The sequence below is a fragment of the Scleropages formosus genome, chromosome 8 (assembly GCF_900964775.1).
Source record: "Scleropages formosus chromosome 8, fSclFor1.1, whole genome shotgun sequence".
NCBI lineage: Eukaryota > Metazoa > Chordata > Actinopteri > Osteoglossiformes > Osteoglossidae > Scleropages > Scleropages formosus.
The window spans coordinates 27,327,107-27,346,521 of record NC_041813.1 but is presented as its reverse complement, the minus strand read 5'-3'; the positions used below and the strand labels follow the sequence as shown (position 1 = coordinate 27,346,521).

General features: G+C 43.5%; 1 protein-coding gene across 1 annotated transcript in view; it reads right to left on the bottom strand.

The window, feature by feature from the left end:
* Positions 1-219: 219 nt before the first annotated feature.
* tmem104 (transmembrane protein 104) overlaps positions 220-19,415 on the bottom strand; it is a 29,124-nt gene continuing 9,928 nt past the window's right edge. The window contains exons 7-10 of the mRNA XM_018757108.2: positions 19,178-19,277; positions 18,460-18,556; positions 8,430-8,523; positions 220-3,951 (exon numbers count right to left, since the gene is read on the bottom strand). Of these exons, the coding sequence (XP_018612624.1) occupies positions 3,188-3,951; positions 8,430-8,523; positions 18,460-18,556; positions 19,178-19,277 (1,055 nt within the window). The 3' untranslated portion in view covers positions 220-3,187. The remainder of the gene's footprint in view (positions 3,952-8,429; positions 8,524-18,459; positions 18,557-19,177; positions 19,278-19,415) is intronic.

Below are 19,415 nucleotides of genomic sequence, written 5' to 3'. Positions count from 1 at the left end.
ATTTGTCAGCTTTTACTGAATTAATCTGTATTGATCCTGGACAACTGATTGGACTGCATTTAACTGATCAAAGCCCAGGATGGGTTGAATTCACTGTGGCCACCAACTAATTTACATAAGGAATGCAACAGACTTTACAAGAAAAAAAAATAAAGACATTAATTTCACGCTTAGGGTATTCGGAACAAACAGAAATTGTAATACATTTTTATATGGTATGTTAACTTTTTTGTTTTATTCATCTTTCGAATCATGCCATTCATTGAAACATCTGTTCAATTAAGGCAAAATACAAGAACAGCTTTATAAAACACAACATGGAGAACCACTGTGCTAAGAATCAATGCATTGGCTCCACACAAAGACAAATGTGCACCGTGCAAATAGAGAATGGCCCCAGGTCGCAGGTCTTCCTTATGAAGTTTACCGCAAACACATAGCATCTATTGGTCTCTTTGTCAGAACATTAAATAAATCATGTGGAAATTAAATGAGCTTTGATGAAGTTATCCTTTGTAGAGTTTTAATTTCCAATTATACAGTTCAACACGTACACACATTAAAAGGCTAAGAGAACATTAGATTGAGAGTTGGGCAGACTGAAGTTAGAGTCAGCACAGGGGTTTATTATGATGGTAAATCTGTTTCTAAGGGAGAAACAAACTTCAGGAGAGAATTTTTAGCACTGCATACCAAGGACAAATCAGATCAGCAAGAAATAAATATTTAGTTCCATGAACCTGTACATTGCTCCAGTGTAAAGGCAAACCTTCCATTCCTTTTGGGCTGTCTAGTGCCTCACCCAATACACACTTGCCCTATAAGATATGTCCAGAAATCACATATCGCATATAAAGGCCTTGAATTGGGAAGTTCTGGGGGGACATAATAGGAACTCCTATCAAGTTCTCAGTTGTAGTTTTAAACATAAGCTGTGACAAAGGGAAACAATCACATGAATCACTTTCATTTGTAGATCCAGACAAAAAAAAGATGGTGAAAAGCAGCAGTTAAGGTAAAAAGTAACCTAAAGCCTTTTGACCTAAACCATAAAAATATATTAAATCGTGGAGATTTTTTCTTACAAAAAGGCAACTCCACTTTCATTATGCGTAGTGTCAGCTTATCAATAATTTTAAAGATTGACACATTACTAAAAGCACAGATTCAAAGCCATTTACATTTACGTAAAATAAGTAGAGCACTCAAACACTGCAAAGTCGGAGCAAGAGCAACCTTGCACTCACAGAATCTCAATTTTACTTCAAGGAGATACTGATTGTCATTTAAATGAAGTTGTTTACATGCAGATCTTATCTGACAAGGCAAACAAAACAAAAATGTTCAAGAAGGAAGGAAAAGAGAGAAAAAAAAAAAATCACATCCGCAGTAAAAACGACAGGAAAAATATCAAGGAAAAAAGGCACGCTTCCAATATTAATCCAGAAAGGATAACTTCCATTTCTCTCCTCTTCTTGCTGACACACTGTGGTTACAGTTGATGTGCTCCTGAAAAAATATTGGACAAAAAAGGCACCGTGCAACTCCAAGCTCAAACAACAGTGAAGATCACAGGTTCACCAAGAGACCAGAGATCCTCACGCATCATCCGTACCATGCAGCTGCACCCTGTGCCCTTCTCAGGACAAAATATACTCTTTTGCACACCGACAATGTGGCGGGGGTGTCTGCAGACACACGGAGACAGACAGGAGGAGGCTCACAACCACTAACCCTTACAAGAGTTCAGGTGGAAGATGACACGCGTTGAACAGTAAGGTTCACCCAGTGAGTCGATGAGGCCCAGGGCTGCCTGCTGAGACAGTGCTGACTGCGCAGTCTCTCCCTGAACGGAAACTTCTCCAACAAATGTCCCCATTTACTTACAAACAAAAAGGAACGCACGTTCTCAGCTACTGCCTTAAAAACAACCAAGGAAAAATAAACAACCAAAAGGCAAAAGAAGGGCAAACTCAGCACAAGTGCAATGTTTCATGCCATAACTGCACTGGTCGACAATATTCCCTTCTTGTAACTTAGTGGCCCACTCAGTAATGAGCCACAAGACTTGACATGCATACCATGATAAAATGAAGAAACTTCTAGTGCTAAGGGAACAAAGGTGTGCTTACAAGTAAACAAAACAATCCCACATCTAAATAACTAGTTTTTTTCCAATGCTGTATTAATGATTCATCCCCAAACTCCTAAGTAACTGATAATCTTAACAGCAACAAGAATTCCTCCATCCCTGCAGGAGTTAAAAACACAAAACATTTAAATAAAAATGACTCGTAGTCATCACTTCATCCCTAAATGAAGATGGAATAAACAACAAACTGCAGACACAAGTGCACACATATGACATGTTTTGGTAGTAAGGAATCATCCCAGGGGATAGTGGAGAGATGAGCAACATGAATGTGAGCACACGATGATACGCTAAGGACACCGTGCCCTCACTGGACATTTGAAAACTACTCAGCTTCCCCTTGACCTGAGTAATTTCACACGGCACCAGTGCCTCCCTGGCTCACACTAGTATGGGCTTATTCAACTTCTTGAGTATAAGTGGGACTGACAGCACCCATAATAAAACACAGAAAACCTGCAGCACCACGCCAGCTTGCCCCGACACCGATTTTACGTCCGCAGATTGTGCTGTTCCATTGCTTGATTCAGCACAAGAATCAAGAGGGCTTCCACAGAAGCTGCCCAAAGGTTGATGTTTCCAGCTTCCCCACATCTAATTCGAGCTCATTACTCAGAGAACATCTGAATAAGAAAACATCTCTTCAGTGGTCTCAAAACTAAGATTAAATGTGCAGCGAATCTAAGAACATGGTGCATAACTGGTGTAAACAGGGAGATCAAATTTAAAAAAAGATGTCAGGTCAACGGAGAGGAATGTAACGTGTAGTTCAGAGACAGAACATACAAAAAACAAAATGGTTTGTTTGGTTGCAAGTCCATCGCTATCATCATCCACCTCTCCAGAGAGACACTGAAGAAATTTTGGTATGCCTCAATAATTTAAATTGTTTCTGTTCATGCTGTAATCAATTTACATGGTTATATAAAAGTCAGTCACACCACCTGACTTGTTCTCTGAGTTCTTTAAGGCCATCTGTTTGGAATTGCACATATTTTAGGAACAAGAAAGCGGAACCCAAGCACGTTCCCTCCTTCAGCTTTTGGTTTCTGTCAGAACGATGTTGGCCGTTACAAACATGAGGCAAAAAACAGACCACAGCAGGATGAAGCACACCCAGAAAGTGTGGCGGAACGGTGACCGATGCTTGTTGACCACATCACAGCCAAACACAGGCTTCAAGTGACGTCGGCTAAAAAACACTAGGCAGGCAGGAATGATGTACTGGATTCCTGTGCCAGCGTAGGCGCCCGTGATGCCCACCAGAGTCTCCAAGTCATGGGTGCAAAAGGCCACAACAACAGGGGGCACCAGGGTGATGAGAGGGAACACCACACGATCCACCACCCAGGGGTAGGTGCCCCCCTCGCGGTGGAACAGCGTCTTCCAGTTGTTGCGCAGTGTGACAGCTATGATGGGGAAGTTTGTGCTGATTGTGAAGACGGGGAAGAGGCCCAGGAAGTAGCGCAGCGGTACCACGCTAAGCACCTCGCAGTCATCCGTAAAGCTGAGCGTGTACATGTCCCGCAGCAGAGAGCCGTCGAAGCAGAAGATAGCGGTGAAGGACAGCAGGCCGTAGAATGCCAGGATGAGCACGTAGTCCGCCAGCAGCAGGGTCCCCAGGCGCCGCTTGTCTGAGACAGGGGTCACCAGGGAGGGTAGCGAGTGCTGGCACATGAAGGAGTACACGCACACGCCAAACAGGTTGGGCACGCCCGAGATTTGCGCCACAGGCGGGTGACCCTCTCCGCGGCCTTTTCCAATGCGAATAAGGGCCAGTACGATCATCATGGTGAAAGCTGAAAGACATGAGACATAACATAACAACGTTACAACCTACTGTACAAGAGCAAAGTATTGGCTGAACAAGGCTGTCAGTCTCCTCATCTTCAGATGCCTTTTGAAGACCCACCTGTTCTGAAAACACAGTGACCATATAGCCTCTGCTGTACCATGTCACTGCTCCTTTTCACAACATTTCTACATCACTGCACTCCTGGCCAATGATTACCTCTGGAATATTTGATTTTTGAGCTATCAATTGTTTTTATTCACAAACTGATCTGCTGCTGCTTACAGCAGGGTACTTCTTACAGTGTCAAACAAAGAATAATTCAAGATCCTAAGTAGTATTACTGCCAGGCACCTCAAAAAAAAAAAAAAAAAAGAAAATATCCCGTGGTACATTTATATGACGCTTTTTTCCCCAGAGCAATTTGCGTTAAGCTACCCACAACTATTTACCCATTTATACAGCTGGGTAATCGCAGCTGCTATTTTTAAAGTTTACTAGGTCTAGAGGGTAACAGCAAGCTAGCTGTGGAAAGGGTCACATATAGAACCCAAACACAAATATGTTAAGCATACAAGCAAGACCAGAGTGCCAGAATGCAGAAGCAGGTAGGTGGTTCCCACAATGCAGTGGGTGTAAGCCTCTCTCAAACAGCAGCTTGACACAGCTTTCAAATCCAGTCTCAGTTTATTGTGCCCGAGCAAACGTCACAGACCCAATACATGAAAATCGGGACCAATTAACAAGTGATATTAACAACTCCGGACCGGATAACGGGAGATCAACAAATAGAAGAGCTTTAAGCAAACAGCAAAAATAAACTAAAATTTTACAGATGTCTTTGCAATGATGTTCCTTTTTTGTAAATGCAGAGGTTCACTCATGCAGCCACCCGGTCCTCATCACTCAGCTAAAGCTTTCAGGACTGTTGCCACTGGCCCTGAAACAGCAGAAGCTAGAAGCCAGGCAGAAAGTGCTCGCCACTGTCAGAGTAAAATGGATTACTTTAGCATACGTATTCCAGCCTCAGCCGGAGGCTATTGGACAAGCCATTAATCCACATGCGCCAGAGCACTTGGGGGGGCGGGGGCCTCCTTCATTAGCACTGTCCTTTGAAGCCACACCCACCTGGAACGCTCAAAGGAAGCAGGTCTTCATGAGCATAGCTTAATCTACCCCCATTAAGGATTTTGCCCTGGGACTTTGCTACACGGCAGGACCAATAAAACCCATTCTGTCTGCCTAATTAAGAGAATAAAATCAAGGCAGGAAAGAAGGCAATGGTATATACTATAAATCACATATTAATCACAGCTATACTTGGCTGTATTCAAATGATTTTGAAGGTCCACTGTAGAAAGACAATTTATCTCATGCTAAGAGCAGACAGCCTTTTAGTATTTTAGTTAAGAAACTATATAGCGGGAAGATAGCTGAAGACCTCAGGAGGCAAAGTCACGGTGCAAACTGTTTAATTTCTTTACCATTAAATTCACGAAGTGTAAATGTAGGCAAAGGATGAACAGATCACATTAATATATCACTATAAATCTTGAATTCAGGTTTTAGAATACGTTCCGGCCTGGTTTCTACAAAGATGGCAAACAGCAAGACTATACAGTATGATTTACTTCTTTGAAACCAGACTGGGTATAAGCATATAGGTATTTTACCTTTCGGGGGAAGGCGGAGGGGGGGCTTTTTATCTCAGGCAGAAATCCATTTTGTACCACAAGGTAATCTGCACATTGATTCACCACCTTCTTGTGTCTTGAAGGGAGCACGAAACAAAAGAAAGGCCTCTAGTGTCTTTTTTCCTTCTACCACATTCTATTAATCCCCTTGCAGAGTCTCTGCCAGTAATGGTGTGAAGACTGATACTACCCTCAAACACGCTGAAACTTAAGAACAAAGAGGTCCTATTAGTGGTCCAGTCCTCTCCCCAGCTTCTGTGGACAAGAGACCACTTTCCACCCTAACACTGAAAACCAAAGTATGCGGCCCCTTTGTTCCACCACCCATGCTAAGGTTCTGACATCAGCCCTAAGTAAACTAATTTAACTGCTCGCTACACTAAGGTTTTTCAGGCTCAACAGCAGGACAGATGGTGTACCTCAGGACTGCTTCTCCTCTTCCTGCAACCGTACAATTTATTTCAGACACAATGAGACAAAGGATGGAATTTGCACTGAAATGCATCTAGAGGCATGTGGGCCACTGTTGGACAAACCAAGAGGAACATCAGAGTAAGCAAAGTAGCATGCTACCCTTAGAGTTACCATCCTCTAAGCCTGACCTTCAAAGCCTTTCTAAGAAACCAAAAATCAGCCACACTGTAAACACCTAATGGGTTCCCTATAATGGAAGGATCTCAATGTTTCCTGTACTTCACAGTGTAACATGTAGGATGGTTTCAGGACCCCATCCTAGACACAGAACCATACACACAATCACAAGGTATAGTGAAGGACAGAATTTCTTCAAAGAGCTCGGTTCAGTTAAAGCAGTAAGACCTTGTTTCAGCTACAACATTAGAAGTCAGCTTCCGTTATCTTTGCCAGTGTCAGAACAGAATTTCACTGGAAGCGATATAAGGCATGGCCTACGGACCAACCAGCTCTTACGTCTACCGGTCTGCAGCGTGACTATCTGACAGCACAGCACAGCGTCGGGCCACTAATCAGACTCACGGGTTCACCTGGAGGAGTAGGTAAACTCCCGACACGTCAACCAAAGATGGTTTAACGTAACATCAATTAGCCCGATTGCCCAGGCGTGAAATGACAAAGGGCACATAAACACAGATAAGGCGGAACACACGCTGATGGCATGCAAAAATGCACGTCATAACACATCAAAATTACAGCGACAGAAGCGGAACCCAAACAGGCACAATGTATTTCGTGAATTCAGTTTCCAGAAATCTGGCTCAAAAATGACCACTCTTCAGCTAAATAAATAACCATAAATTTAATAAAGTAATTTTATTAGAAAAGTACAGCCGCAGAATAAGGAGATTTAGTGTTGCTGTTTCCGTGGAGAGAAAAAAAAAAATCCATAACTTCACAGTTAAAGCAATACTAGGACAAAGTTTACCTAATATGCATTAGAAGGAAGCATTCAACACAGGGATTGGGAAGGAGACAGACTTTTTACTCAGTTTGGTCCCTAAACACTGAAGCGTTTGATCTATCCTGTTTTGCATTTCATCAATATTAATAAGACATTGCTTTCTATGCTAATTAGTAAATGGCTGGATGGTGATTAAGGCGCAGTAAATGATAACAGGATACCTTGTACATAAAGCTTTTCATGTTTGGCAGGATATGATTTTTCTCTCATGATTTCTGTTAATCTTGCTTCCAAATAAGAGCAGTACAGTCAGTGTGTCAAACACATAGGTGCCTAACCGTACCAGACAGCCGAAAATCTCTAAACAAATCCTGCTTCACCAATACAGAATGAGATCAGTTGTATCCTCCTGCTATACATTTGATTTAGAGCAATCAGACTTGCAGTACCCAGAACACACTGAGAAAAATATGTACTAGCCATTTACTAATATTCTTTCCTATTCATTAATACAGCACTAGTGTCCAGCTGTTCAAAGAAACTGACGCAAAAGGGAGGGAACCTGGAAAAGTGAGACTGTCTGCAGACATTTGGATTCTGCTTCATACTTACACATGCTCATGTGACAAGAAGTGGGGGGAGAAAAAAAATTAGCAGGAAGAGCCCCAAGACACCAGAACAAAGAGAATGTAGAGATAATGTATTTATAAAATTACAATGTCCCAAAGCTGTCAAACAAAACTCTTTTTCAATTCTACATATTTTGGGCGAAAATCTTCAAAAAAAAAAAAAATTCTACCTATGGGAAACTGTCAGAAGCACAACATCTTCTTCCTCGTTGCAGCCATGAGCGCATCCAGCAGAAATGAATACTTACTCTCTCCAGCCAAAAAAAAAAAAGGGCCAAGATGAAAGCAAGCAATAGCACCCATGGCAGCATTCCGGGGGGGCGTACTTCCTCCATTAAAGGGAGTAGGACGCTACACTGAACAAATGAACGAACATCAGCAGCCCTGAGGTGAATCGTGGCACCACCATTCAGCACCCAATCAGTTGTGGAATGAGTGCTCTGATCCTCAGACAGACCAAGTAAGTTTCTGTGCAGCAGTCAACTGGAAAGGGATCCAGTGGTGGTGCAGGCCACGCAGAAGACATACTGCACCTCCAAATCAACCCACAAGGACAGGACAAAGAAAGACAAACCTTTATAAATGACAACAGGGTAGAGAAGAAAATTTCACTGGGAAAATACCTGACTGTCAGTCTAGTCATGGTTGGGCCTGGCTGTCAGAATGACAGATGAGACGGTGGTGAAAACCAGTGTCACAAAGCACAAGTGCAAAGATGATGAACACACAATTCAACAGCCAGCCCTCAGCAGTTGAGGCAAGAAAGACTACAAGGAGCTCTTACCTATCCAGCGCATGAGGGAGGTGAGGATCTGTAGGTACTTAGTCTTCTGAGCATTGAAGAACGTGAAGGGGCCTAGGAGGAAGGTGAAGATGCTCTGCAGTGGACAAGAGCAGGACAGTTAAAAGCACATTAGCAAACACACAGCTGCTTTTGACTTCACAGCACAACCTGTAGCACAGAAAAAAAAAGTCCTAGGACCTTCCATAACCTGCTCCTTTTCATGGGGCAGCACCTACCTACTTTTCAATCACTGTCAGAAATCATCTCTCACTAATTTCTTGAATTGGCATGCACAGGAATTAAGCCACATTCAATCTGTTTTGAACCAAGTAGCTCATCAGTACCTGGGGAATTTTGGGGGCACAGTTAAGTATGTATAGTGTGAAAGAGGTTGTTTCTCCACCTTGCTGCTCAAGAAGAATTTCTGGTAGGTGAGACTCAAGATTCTTCTGGAGGAAAATGTATGAAAAGTTGATGAATTCTTGGTGTTTTTGTATGTTGGGGGGAGCTAAAATGCACCAAACACCAGCACCGCTCCAGCCTCACCTTGATACGGTTATAGATGAAAGGTCAAGCGGCCCTCTGCAGCTTCTGCAGAACTCATGCAAACCCAGGTCCAGCACCAGTCCAACCCAAAAAACCTCTTAACATAGCAAGTGGAACAAAGATTTCTATTGCAAGAAAAACGGGTCCCTGGTCTGTGTAGATGTTCACACACTCAGTGCTCTTGTCAGGATGGGTCCAGATCCAACTCACAGGTCAACTTTTACCCTTTTGAGCTGGCGGCAGGGTCAAGCCAAAGCCCTGCGCTCAGAACTGCGGCCAGCAAGCTGTACTGCAGATGAAGGGCCACGTGACACCTTGTCTAACTAAGAATCATCATGCTCCTGGAGCACATCTCCACGATCTGCCAGCAAGGGGCTGACGCACAACAAAATCTTCTAAATGAAAGTATTACACACTCAGCAACCTTTGATGGTACACCTCTTCCCGTCCTAGGACACTGCAGCTGTGGTGTGCTTTCTACCCACCTCCCCCTACAGATGAAACAGAGCAGCTCTGCCAGGCTGCGTCAGACTGCCCTCATGCTTGGAGAGGCAAGGGGACACACGGAGGGCACCAAGACAGCCCACTGCCACGGTCCAGCTCCCCCATCCTGGATGAGTGGAGTGATGGTCAGCTGCTTTAACCCACAGGCACCCATCTTGTACTGTTAGTACGTACCCATGCAGCTGATCATTCAGCAATTACTTCCACAATGAAGCAACCTTCAGGGCCCAACAGCAGAAGCACTGTCCCCGAGCCAAGTGCTGAGCCTGAACGGATTCACTCAATGAACAGAGACATTGTCATTTTCCACCTTAATCCAACAATGTACAAGTTGCTTTTGAACAGGTAACTTCAGCTCAAAAATAGCGTGACCCTGAGCGCATTACTTCCTGGATACTCGCTGCCCTGCACACTACCAGCACAAAGCTTTAATCAAACCTACTGTGCAGCAGGACACCAGCCAGCCTGTTTTCAGCAGACACCACAGTGCACGATTTATGACCCGCCTCCCCCTCCCCTTCTCCAAGTCTGTCTGGTTAGCAGCCGCCCCCACTAGCACACCACACACAGCGGCACAACCATCAATCAGGCTTCGAGCACTCACCAGCGCAAATCAGATCCTTCACAGCTAGAGGTGGGGCGGGGGGAGGATAGGACCGTTACTCCTTTGGCTTTTGTAATGCATGTATTCATTTAATTCCACACAGACAGTGGCCTCTCAAGATCACCGTTCATTTTTGCTGCGCAGCGCTGACATATCAGTCCGCGTTTCTCCTTTTCTCATCGGAAAAGTGCTTACATAGATCAATCTGTTGCTTACTGTAACAACAGATTCATCTACAGCAGAGCGATAAAAGCTTGAAGAACATAAATTTTTCAAATTGCACAAATCAGTCGCGCTTGAGGGATCTTCAGGTATCTTAATATTCCAAATGTTTGGAAAAAATGGCTATGTTTTATCTTAAGAAGCAGAAAGTCCTTGATATAGATACCTGCAATCATTGCTCCTCAAGACACATATTCCTGGTGGATTGGCGAGTAAATTATTGGTAGTGTTTGTATACCTGCGCTGCCAAATGTGTGTGTACGGTACTTTACTGTGCTGCATACATGGGCGAATGACTGATACAATACAATGAAGAACTTCAGTGTATTGTTTTTCACCATGGATAAAATGGTCAGCTAAATTATAGTTAATAATTTGGAGGAAAGCGTCCGTTAAACGTCTGTAAATGTCTTGCACCGAGCAGCTGTCAGGAGACAACTCAAATTTGGTCATTGTAAACGCAAAGAAATGCCTGGTAAGACAAAATAAGGGTATTAAAGGAAACTCCTTATAAAGTCCAAGCGATGAATGAAAAGTGTGAACAGAAAGGGGAGAAAAGTACTGAGGAAGGAGTCCTGCAGAAAAAGGACACCGTTTACAGTCCAGCTGACCTCAAAAGTCTGGAACCTGCTTGTTTACCAATTTCCTCTGCATTTTAGGCAGTTGTCCACCCACTCCTCACAATAATAAACATCTGGCATACTGGACATGTCAGTTCCAAACAGCTCTTAACTCCTGCTGCCAACTTCTGCCTGAAAGCAAATCTGGAAACTGTGTCGAAAGCACTGAAAACAACAGAGAATGAGAAATAGGCCAGGGCTACACGGGGTAAATTCGGTGGTCACCTTGTGCAGTCCGACAGAACGGACGGCCGTAATCCCTCCCACCCACAAGGGGGATTACAAAGCCAATCCCTCAACCTCAAGATCCCAGGCCTCTTGTTACCAGAGTTAATCTTCAACTCCTAAAACATTTCATACAAAATCAGAAAAAAAAAAAGAAGAAAAATAAAGAACAACAATAAGACGCAAGAACTCCATTCTACTCTGTCTGCAGATAAGGGCACACGAACATTTGTCAATTTTGAATCTGCTTCATGCAGTGGAAAAAAGTGAAGGCAGTAAGCGCTATGCCCATTAAGGCCCCACGGACCACTGGGAGCATGCAGGTTTCAAATGGCCCTTTGTATCGGCTCAGTAATCCACCGAGACGAACAGTCTGCCGACGTGAGCACAGGGACCTCGGCGCCACAGCTGTGCTCTTCCTCGTTCCTGCTATCTGTCATCCTTAGTGGGATTTCGGTGCTTTACCGACTTCTGCACAAACCAACAGGCTGGATTTAACAAGATGGACGACTGCTGCGGTAAAGAGTCCAAGAGAATCGACCGGTTCAAAAGCACAAACTGTTTTATTTGTCTCATTTTTCCTCCCCCTTCTCCTTCAGTTTTACCTTACTCTTCCTCAGGACTATCATGATCTAGAATCCTATCCTCACTTCACTAATGAAATGCAATTAACTTTGAAAGCAAAGAAGCAATGGGTTCTTAAGTGGACCTACTGAACACCACATCCATCTCCCGCTTCAACCCATCAATATCACAAGGTGAACTCAGAGGTCAATACATGCAGGATACGCAGTTATCGGAACACGTGGTACACACTGTTGCATACGGACCAGTACTGCTAGAAGCTCACGTCTCCAGCTTCCAAAATGAGCCTCTATCATAACAGCCATTCTGAAACATAATGGGCACAATATTTTCCTTAATATAAAAGCGTGTGTGAAATCTGTGCCAAGGATCCTTCCCCAAGGCAATAACAACACTATTAGTTTAATGGAACTGCACGAATGTGATGATCCATGACGCAACTGGATGAGTCCACCTTCATCACACCCCACAGTAACAAGTCTCATTTAAAATGAGTTAAAATCATATAAAGCCTGCCTTTAAAAAAGTCATTAAAACTATGTGGGCATCTTTTCAATACTCAAAAACAAAATTATGAAAGAATGTGTGTGTACCCCACCCCCACCAGGTGTTAGAGACTGCACAATGAAGACCTTCTGCAGGACTGTAATCAACAGCTCTGGTCGAAGCCCTGTGGACGACAGGCAGATTTAGTGGAACAATCTTCTGTTAATTATGACCAGGAGCCCAAGGGAGGTGGGGTGGTTGTCTGTGTAATTAAAGATGTTCGTGTGAAGAGGATATGCTGGGAACCGGAGGCGGGAAGACAAAGCGACAGCATTGGGGGAATTTCGGAAATTAGGATTTTTTTTTTTCTTCTCTAGGAGGTTCATACTAAAGTAGCACTTTTTAAGCCTTTCAAACAATCACACCCCGTGAGGTCTACTTAATCAAGATGTTGGCAGATGTCTTTTCTTTAACCATCTGATCACTTATCTAACTATTTGCCAATCCATCCATCACCAATAACTGCTTGACTAATATAGCAGTGCTCAGGAGTTTATCCTGGAAGCATAGGGCATGAGGTAAGGTACACTCAGGATCAAACACTAGTCCATCACAGGGAAATCACACACATTCACTCACACTCTCGGCAATTGAGTCAACAGCTCACCTGGAACATATGTCTTTGGACTGTGGAAGGTAACCTGAGTACTTGAAGGCACCCTATGTGAACACAGAGAGAACATGCAAACTCCACACAGACTGAGATGAATTCTGTACCATGTCTGAACCCAGAACACAGAAACTGTGAGGCCCCAGCACTATCTGCTCTGCCACTCTAGAACAAAAAGTTAAGAAGTCAAATTTTCTAAAGTTTACACGGTCCCAAATGCAGGTTTTTACCCTCCATTCTATGTAGTATAGGTCATGCACCATAACACAAAGTGGAATTACAGAGAGAGACCCTTACATGAGCTCCATTTTCAATACAGTCCTCCTTTTCATCCTGAATATCTCTGAGGAACCGTGGATGCTGTTATGGGGGAGTGGGGGGGGGTTGAGGTGAGAGAGCGCTGCGAGTGATAACAGGCAAGTGAGACTGGATGCTGATGCAGGGACGGCACACAAACGAAGACCATGACCAACAGGACTAGCATCACTAACTCCGGTGAAGGTCATGTAAAGGATTGCCAGTTTGTCTTCCTATGCAGGGGAGGACAAAGAAGCGTGACACACTTGGGAAACGAACCAAACAACATGTCCTTCGAGCTCAAAAGATGTGTAACTCATCACCCAACATTCTCTAGGGATGTCTTATCTGGTTGTGACTGGACAGCTCATTCTATGAGGATCTCTTCATCGGGTTGCAGTTCCCCTTCCCTGATATTTGAAAACAACACAAACTGTAAAGCTCCGCAGAGAGGCTCTATGTGACGTATCAATGTCAGATGGCCTTCGTCACAAAGCATGGGATATGTTATAATGTAATCAAGTGCTGCGAATCACTAACCACATAAAACCTGGTTAAAATGGTCTGCCATCTGCTGATCATAATTCAATTAAAAAAAAATTATATATACGTATACATATACTCATATCAAATCACTTCTGAGACTAAAACCATGTGCATCACTGCCACAGCACGGGGGTGGGGGGACAAGTTGGGTAAGCCTGTCAAGTTAAAAGTAGCTGAATGCTTTCCAGCAAGCAACCTGTAAATTTTCATAGACAATTTATCTTTAATGACCATAAAGTATACATCTATTTGTAAATGTTGCAGCACCTTTCCTAAAACATTTGTAGCCTGAACCCATTTAAAAGCCGACACTTAATGTACGTGGTTTACCTTTTCAGCTTCCTCACAATCATACTGGCACCAAGTTTTCAATTCTATGCTCATAAAAATAGTTGACAGTACTTTACTCTGCTTCAAAGTATGATGGATTTGCCTGACTTTTAAGCCTCAGGTGGCTTTTAACCAGTGTAAAAGGATTGGATTAATGGCTCTGAAACTTGTAAGGCTCCTCTGACAGTACAATCAGCTAGATAAAGAACAAAAATGCAAGTAAATACTTTCAAAGATGACACTTGAGTGCCACCTGAGGAAACACATGCTTTCAGAGTCCAGACAAGATGAACGCATTTCCTACTGTCCCTTTATAAGACTGAGCAGCATAGCCTGAATGGAAATGTGAGGTTGACACTGATCAGTGGTTTTATATGATCAAGCACTGAAGGGTATGAGGTCTTCATTGAGGACTTCTGGTTCATCTACAGCTGTACTACCCTTTAAAAGGAGGACAGTTTCTGATCATCCAGCACCTTGTCTTCCTCTGCCATTAGCAGTATGGTTTACACAGCCAGAGGGACACCACACCACCTCCTCTCCCTCCTCCTCTTTTGTACTGAGATAACAAGCCATTATTATTCATTATTATTCACTGCACTCCCCACTCGGGGACAAGTTAACTGCATATAACCAGTTTCTACCATAGGGAAACTGTTTAAATTGAGTCTAGCAGAGAAGGGAGGATTATGTATGGCAGTTACAAACACAGATCAATTCCTGTGTGTGAGAGAGATCATGTGCCTGGGACCAGTGAGGCAAAGACATCTTTAGAACAGACAAATTCTGAGCAGCAAAAACCAACAGAAAAATTACTCTATCAGGACTGCATTGCTCATTATTTGACTGAGAGAAGGGTGGAAAAAGGGCTGAAAAAGGAAAAAGGTGTCACTATCATGCATGTGGATGACAGATTATCATCTTGCCAAGGATAAGATTACAGCCGGTGGTGTGATTTAACGCCCATGAATGTATCACCCTACAAAGCAGTTTGTCTGCCATTTTCAGAAGCCCCTGTCACAGCACTGCTGTCTGGTCTGGGAAACTGCCCTTCAAAAACTCAGTACAGGCAAATTCTCAATGGTAAAAAATACAAAACTAGGGCGGAAAATGAACTGGGATAAAACTATTCATAAATACAGCCAATGTTAGAACATAATAAAAAAGTAACTATCATAATTCTAATTGAGAATGAAGAGTCTCACCACAACAACACTTTGACCAGAGGTCCCCCTCAAATCCCAGCACTGCTCTCCACATGCCAAATTCGAAATGTGCTTCTCCTATAACTTGCATTAAGTTGCTGGAGCAGGATCTCACAACTGAAGACTAACGGAGCCCCGCAAAGACCAGGATGGAGCCCATGCTGTGGCACAGCTGGCAGACTGCTACTACTCAGCCTGCAACAGAACACTAGAAACACACACGGTCCTGTGGGGAGACTAGCATGCAGAACATTTATTATTTACCAGAAAATAAAAGTGTACCCGTACAGGTTGCTCGAACACCTACACAACAAAGCGAAGAGGAATTAGGGGAAATTACCAATGCTGAAACTTTAGTATTCTCTGCTTCAAGTTCAGTTTCCTGCTGGTGTTTCTGCACCAGCTGCAGTGCGCTGGTCTGCGAGCAGAACCACGGAGATCCTTGTGGTCATATCCCTGCCAGGACAAATGGTGACGTGACTGGACCCCTCCCACCCCCACCCAACTGTAACCATTGTCCTGAGGCCAAAACCCTTGCAGCTGCTCACATCACCCCCTGGTGCCACCTCTAATCTCAGTCTCTAAAGCCCGAGAGTTTCCTCCCGGCTGGATTAATCTCACTGTGTCACTCAGCAGCAGCACGCGACAGTACGCCTTTCTTCTATGGGACTGTCCACCAGTGCCCACTGTTGGACACTCTACACCTTCCTCTTTAACCCCCCTTGCCTGTTTTTTGCTTCACTGATGATCAACATTGAAGCACAACAACACAGTGTGTGTGACCATTCTTGTGTGAGTCAGAGGTGCGGTTACAAGGCCAGCACAGATGGTGACCGAGAAAGGTAAATGTTTCTCACAGAGAAGCTTGTGGAGCGCGTGGGACACACACGTTCAATTGTGTTCCTCTCATCGTAGGGATTTCACACTGACTCTCAATTAAAACAATAAATGATTCAAAAGTGGAAGCTGCTACAAAGCTTTTACAAGTATTACTTTAGCTGAAGTTATCAAATGGTTCTTGTGGGGACATCCAACCAAGTTTGCATTTCTGGTTTTACCAGGATTGAGGACTATCGGGGCAACAGGTATCTTAGCGGCTAGGAACCGTCTCCTTCCACTCTAAGGAGCCAGGTTTGAATCCTGCTCTTGCTGTAGTACCCCTGAGCAAGCTACTTACCCTAAATTGCTCCAGTAAAAATTACTCAGATGTATAAATGGCTCAATTGTTTGTAGCTTAATGCACAAACCTCACATTGTAAAAAGTCTCAGCTAAATTAATTTTCTTCAAAAGAAGTCCCCTCAAGGTCAAGAAAAATGTCCTCTTTTTCACATAACCATGTGGATTCTCTCTCGCACACAGGCAAATTCCAGTTGCCGTCTATAAATGCATAATCGAATTCATGTTTTGAGCTCATAGTGACAGATACCCCCAAAAAAAAAAACTACTGCTGCAACCAAGAAACCACCAAACCCACATTGTTCAGTTACGTATTTAAAAACCTACACTACCTAATACGCTTAAGATACCCACCCACGTGGAAGCCAAACTGACAGTTTTCAGCTTACAACATGAAGATAACTCAAATTCTGATAAGACAGGAACCAAATCCCTTTATTTGTTCACTACTTATCTTCTTTCTGTAAAGTTCTGACCCACAGCACAGCTCTGCGTCAGAAGCTGAACAGAAGGCCATCTTCCTGTTCTGCCCAGATAATGCACTGTCCAGGACCCCAATCTGCATGCCACCATTATGAGTCAAACAACAAAACAAGCAAAAAAGCAAACAGAAGCAGTGAAGGGAAAGACCAGGTTGTGAAGGGAAAACTATGAATAACCATGTTACATAGACTCACCAAGGAACTTCAGACAAACATAAGCCCTTTACGTTTGGACAGATCTTCGACATTATTTGGCAGTTCTGGGAATAAAAGCCAAGCAACCAGTGGACACAGTGGGCTGTGGGTGCTGTGCAAAAAGACATGGTGGAAACCCCAGCCTGCGCATGAGTGATGGGGAAACTGCCTAGTCTTCAATTGTACAATCGCTGTTCCCCCAGCAGCTGGCCACACGAGATTGCACTTGCAGATATGACATCGTCACGAGCACAGAGGAGGTTTAAGACCTAAAAACAAACAATATACACCACCATATAATCCTAAAAACAAAGTAGCCAACAAAGAAAGACTACAATACAAAAAAAAAAAAAAAAAAAAAAAAAAAAAAAAAAAAAAAAAAAAATACGGTACATTCCCTTTACCACCCCCAAAATACTGCAGAGAGACATAGTGATATGCTCAGAGGAACAGGAAAGAAGCCATCTCTTCTGGAGGGCAAATCCTTTAGATTTATCCATATATGCATCTTCTATTTGGGCACTTGACTGAAGACCACAATTAGAATCCGCAATCACTTGGTCACAACCCGTTAACCACTTTTGACCCCTCATATTACTGGGCCCATCGTATTGCTGCCAGCATACGCAGATGTCAGTGTTTCAGCGAAGGTCATGATTTATTCAGCGGAGTCCGAGTGGAGGCTACATTTAATAAGAGGCCAATAGGAGGGAAAATAAAGTAGTCAAAGTTCAGCATGCCGGAGAGGATGGGCAAAACTAATAAAAGAAAAAATTACCTCAACAAACAAGAAGCTGATTCTCAGTCACATACTTTTAATCTTTCATATCTGTCAAAACTCATAACAGCAGAGGCCAAAGAGCAAGGAAAACAGCTCACACCTGAATGTGCCCTATAGTGGAAAAGCCAATAACTGAAGTTAACTTTTCCATCCAAACATTTAAATAACTGGAAACATTACAAATCTGCAGGGTAAACAAATGTAAAGCAGATTATAAATAAACATAATTTTAATTCGTTAACATGCCTTAAGAGGCTTAGAGGACGAGATAAAAACACCACAATGCATTTACTGCTGAACCACTTCATTTCATTTCTTCTCATTTGAAAAACAGCAGAAGAAGGAGAAGAGCGAAGAAGCTACCCCCGAGGCAAAAAAAAAAAAAACACAAACAGGGTGGACTTGCTGCCACTCCTTGTCTCAGGGGCAAACAGACAGAAAGGCAGGAAGATCAGGCCAGAGAAAGGTGAGAAGCACAGACTGTGGTGGGAGTTACAGCAATCCTGGATGACTGACCGGGGCACATGAGTGAAATGCGCCAAGACTGTTACTCACCAGAAACACCCGGTATGCATCCTTCCTGCGCACAGGTCCCCAGCAGGACTCGGTGTCATTGTACTTCACATTCCCCGTGCTACACGAGTGGTTCCCACTGGGGATGAACAAGGGGTCAGAGGTCATTAATCAGAGACCAGTACCACCATCAAGGGAAAACTTGCCCACAGTGCAAATTCTTATAGTCGTCATAACAGCAGCAGATCTACACATGGATGACTACATTCTCCATTACTTCAGGAATATCTACAGACAACAGTTATTTATAATTCGTCAGGTAGCAACCTCTAATTTCATATAGTTCAGCATTATGGATGTCATTAACTAGCAAGGATAGTACTTATTGAAATGTCTGTTTTTTTTTTTTTTTAGTTCAAGAGAGTATCCTGTGATGGGATGGCTACCATGAGGCAGGGGCATCCTGCAGTAATTCACTCTTAGGACGCAACACCTGGACCAGAAAGATTAGTGCACACACGGTGCTGCTGGGACTTCTGGAAATGCATTATTCACATCCAAAAATGACAGGTTCATCCAGGGTAATAAAGAAATGTCTGGAAGCCAGTCAACAACAACCAGACAGTTAATAGAGCAAATGGGGCCGGGGGGTTGGCCTGCATATGGAACAGGACTGAAGAGAGTTCCTCAGTGAGATAAAGCGATATACAAACTGGAAAATCTGGCACAGACTATGATGTGAGGCCAGGCAGGAACTCACCAGGCCACCTCCATGAGAGAGATGGGCACAGCAGCAGCATAGATGGCCAGGTCCCCATACAGGTACACAATGATGCAGATATAGAACATATTCACACCAACTGCTCCACGTGATGAAAAAAACAGACAAGAACAACGCAGTCAGATGCAACCACGGAGAGATTTAACCACCTTCAGTCACAAATTGGAATGGGGAGAAGCCAAAGTAGCTGATGATCTCACTTCCTCTAGTCTGGCTG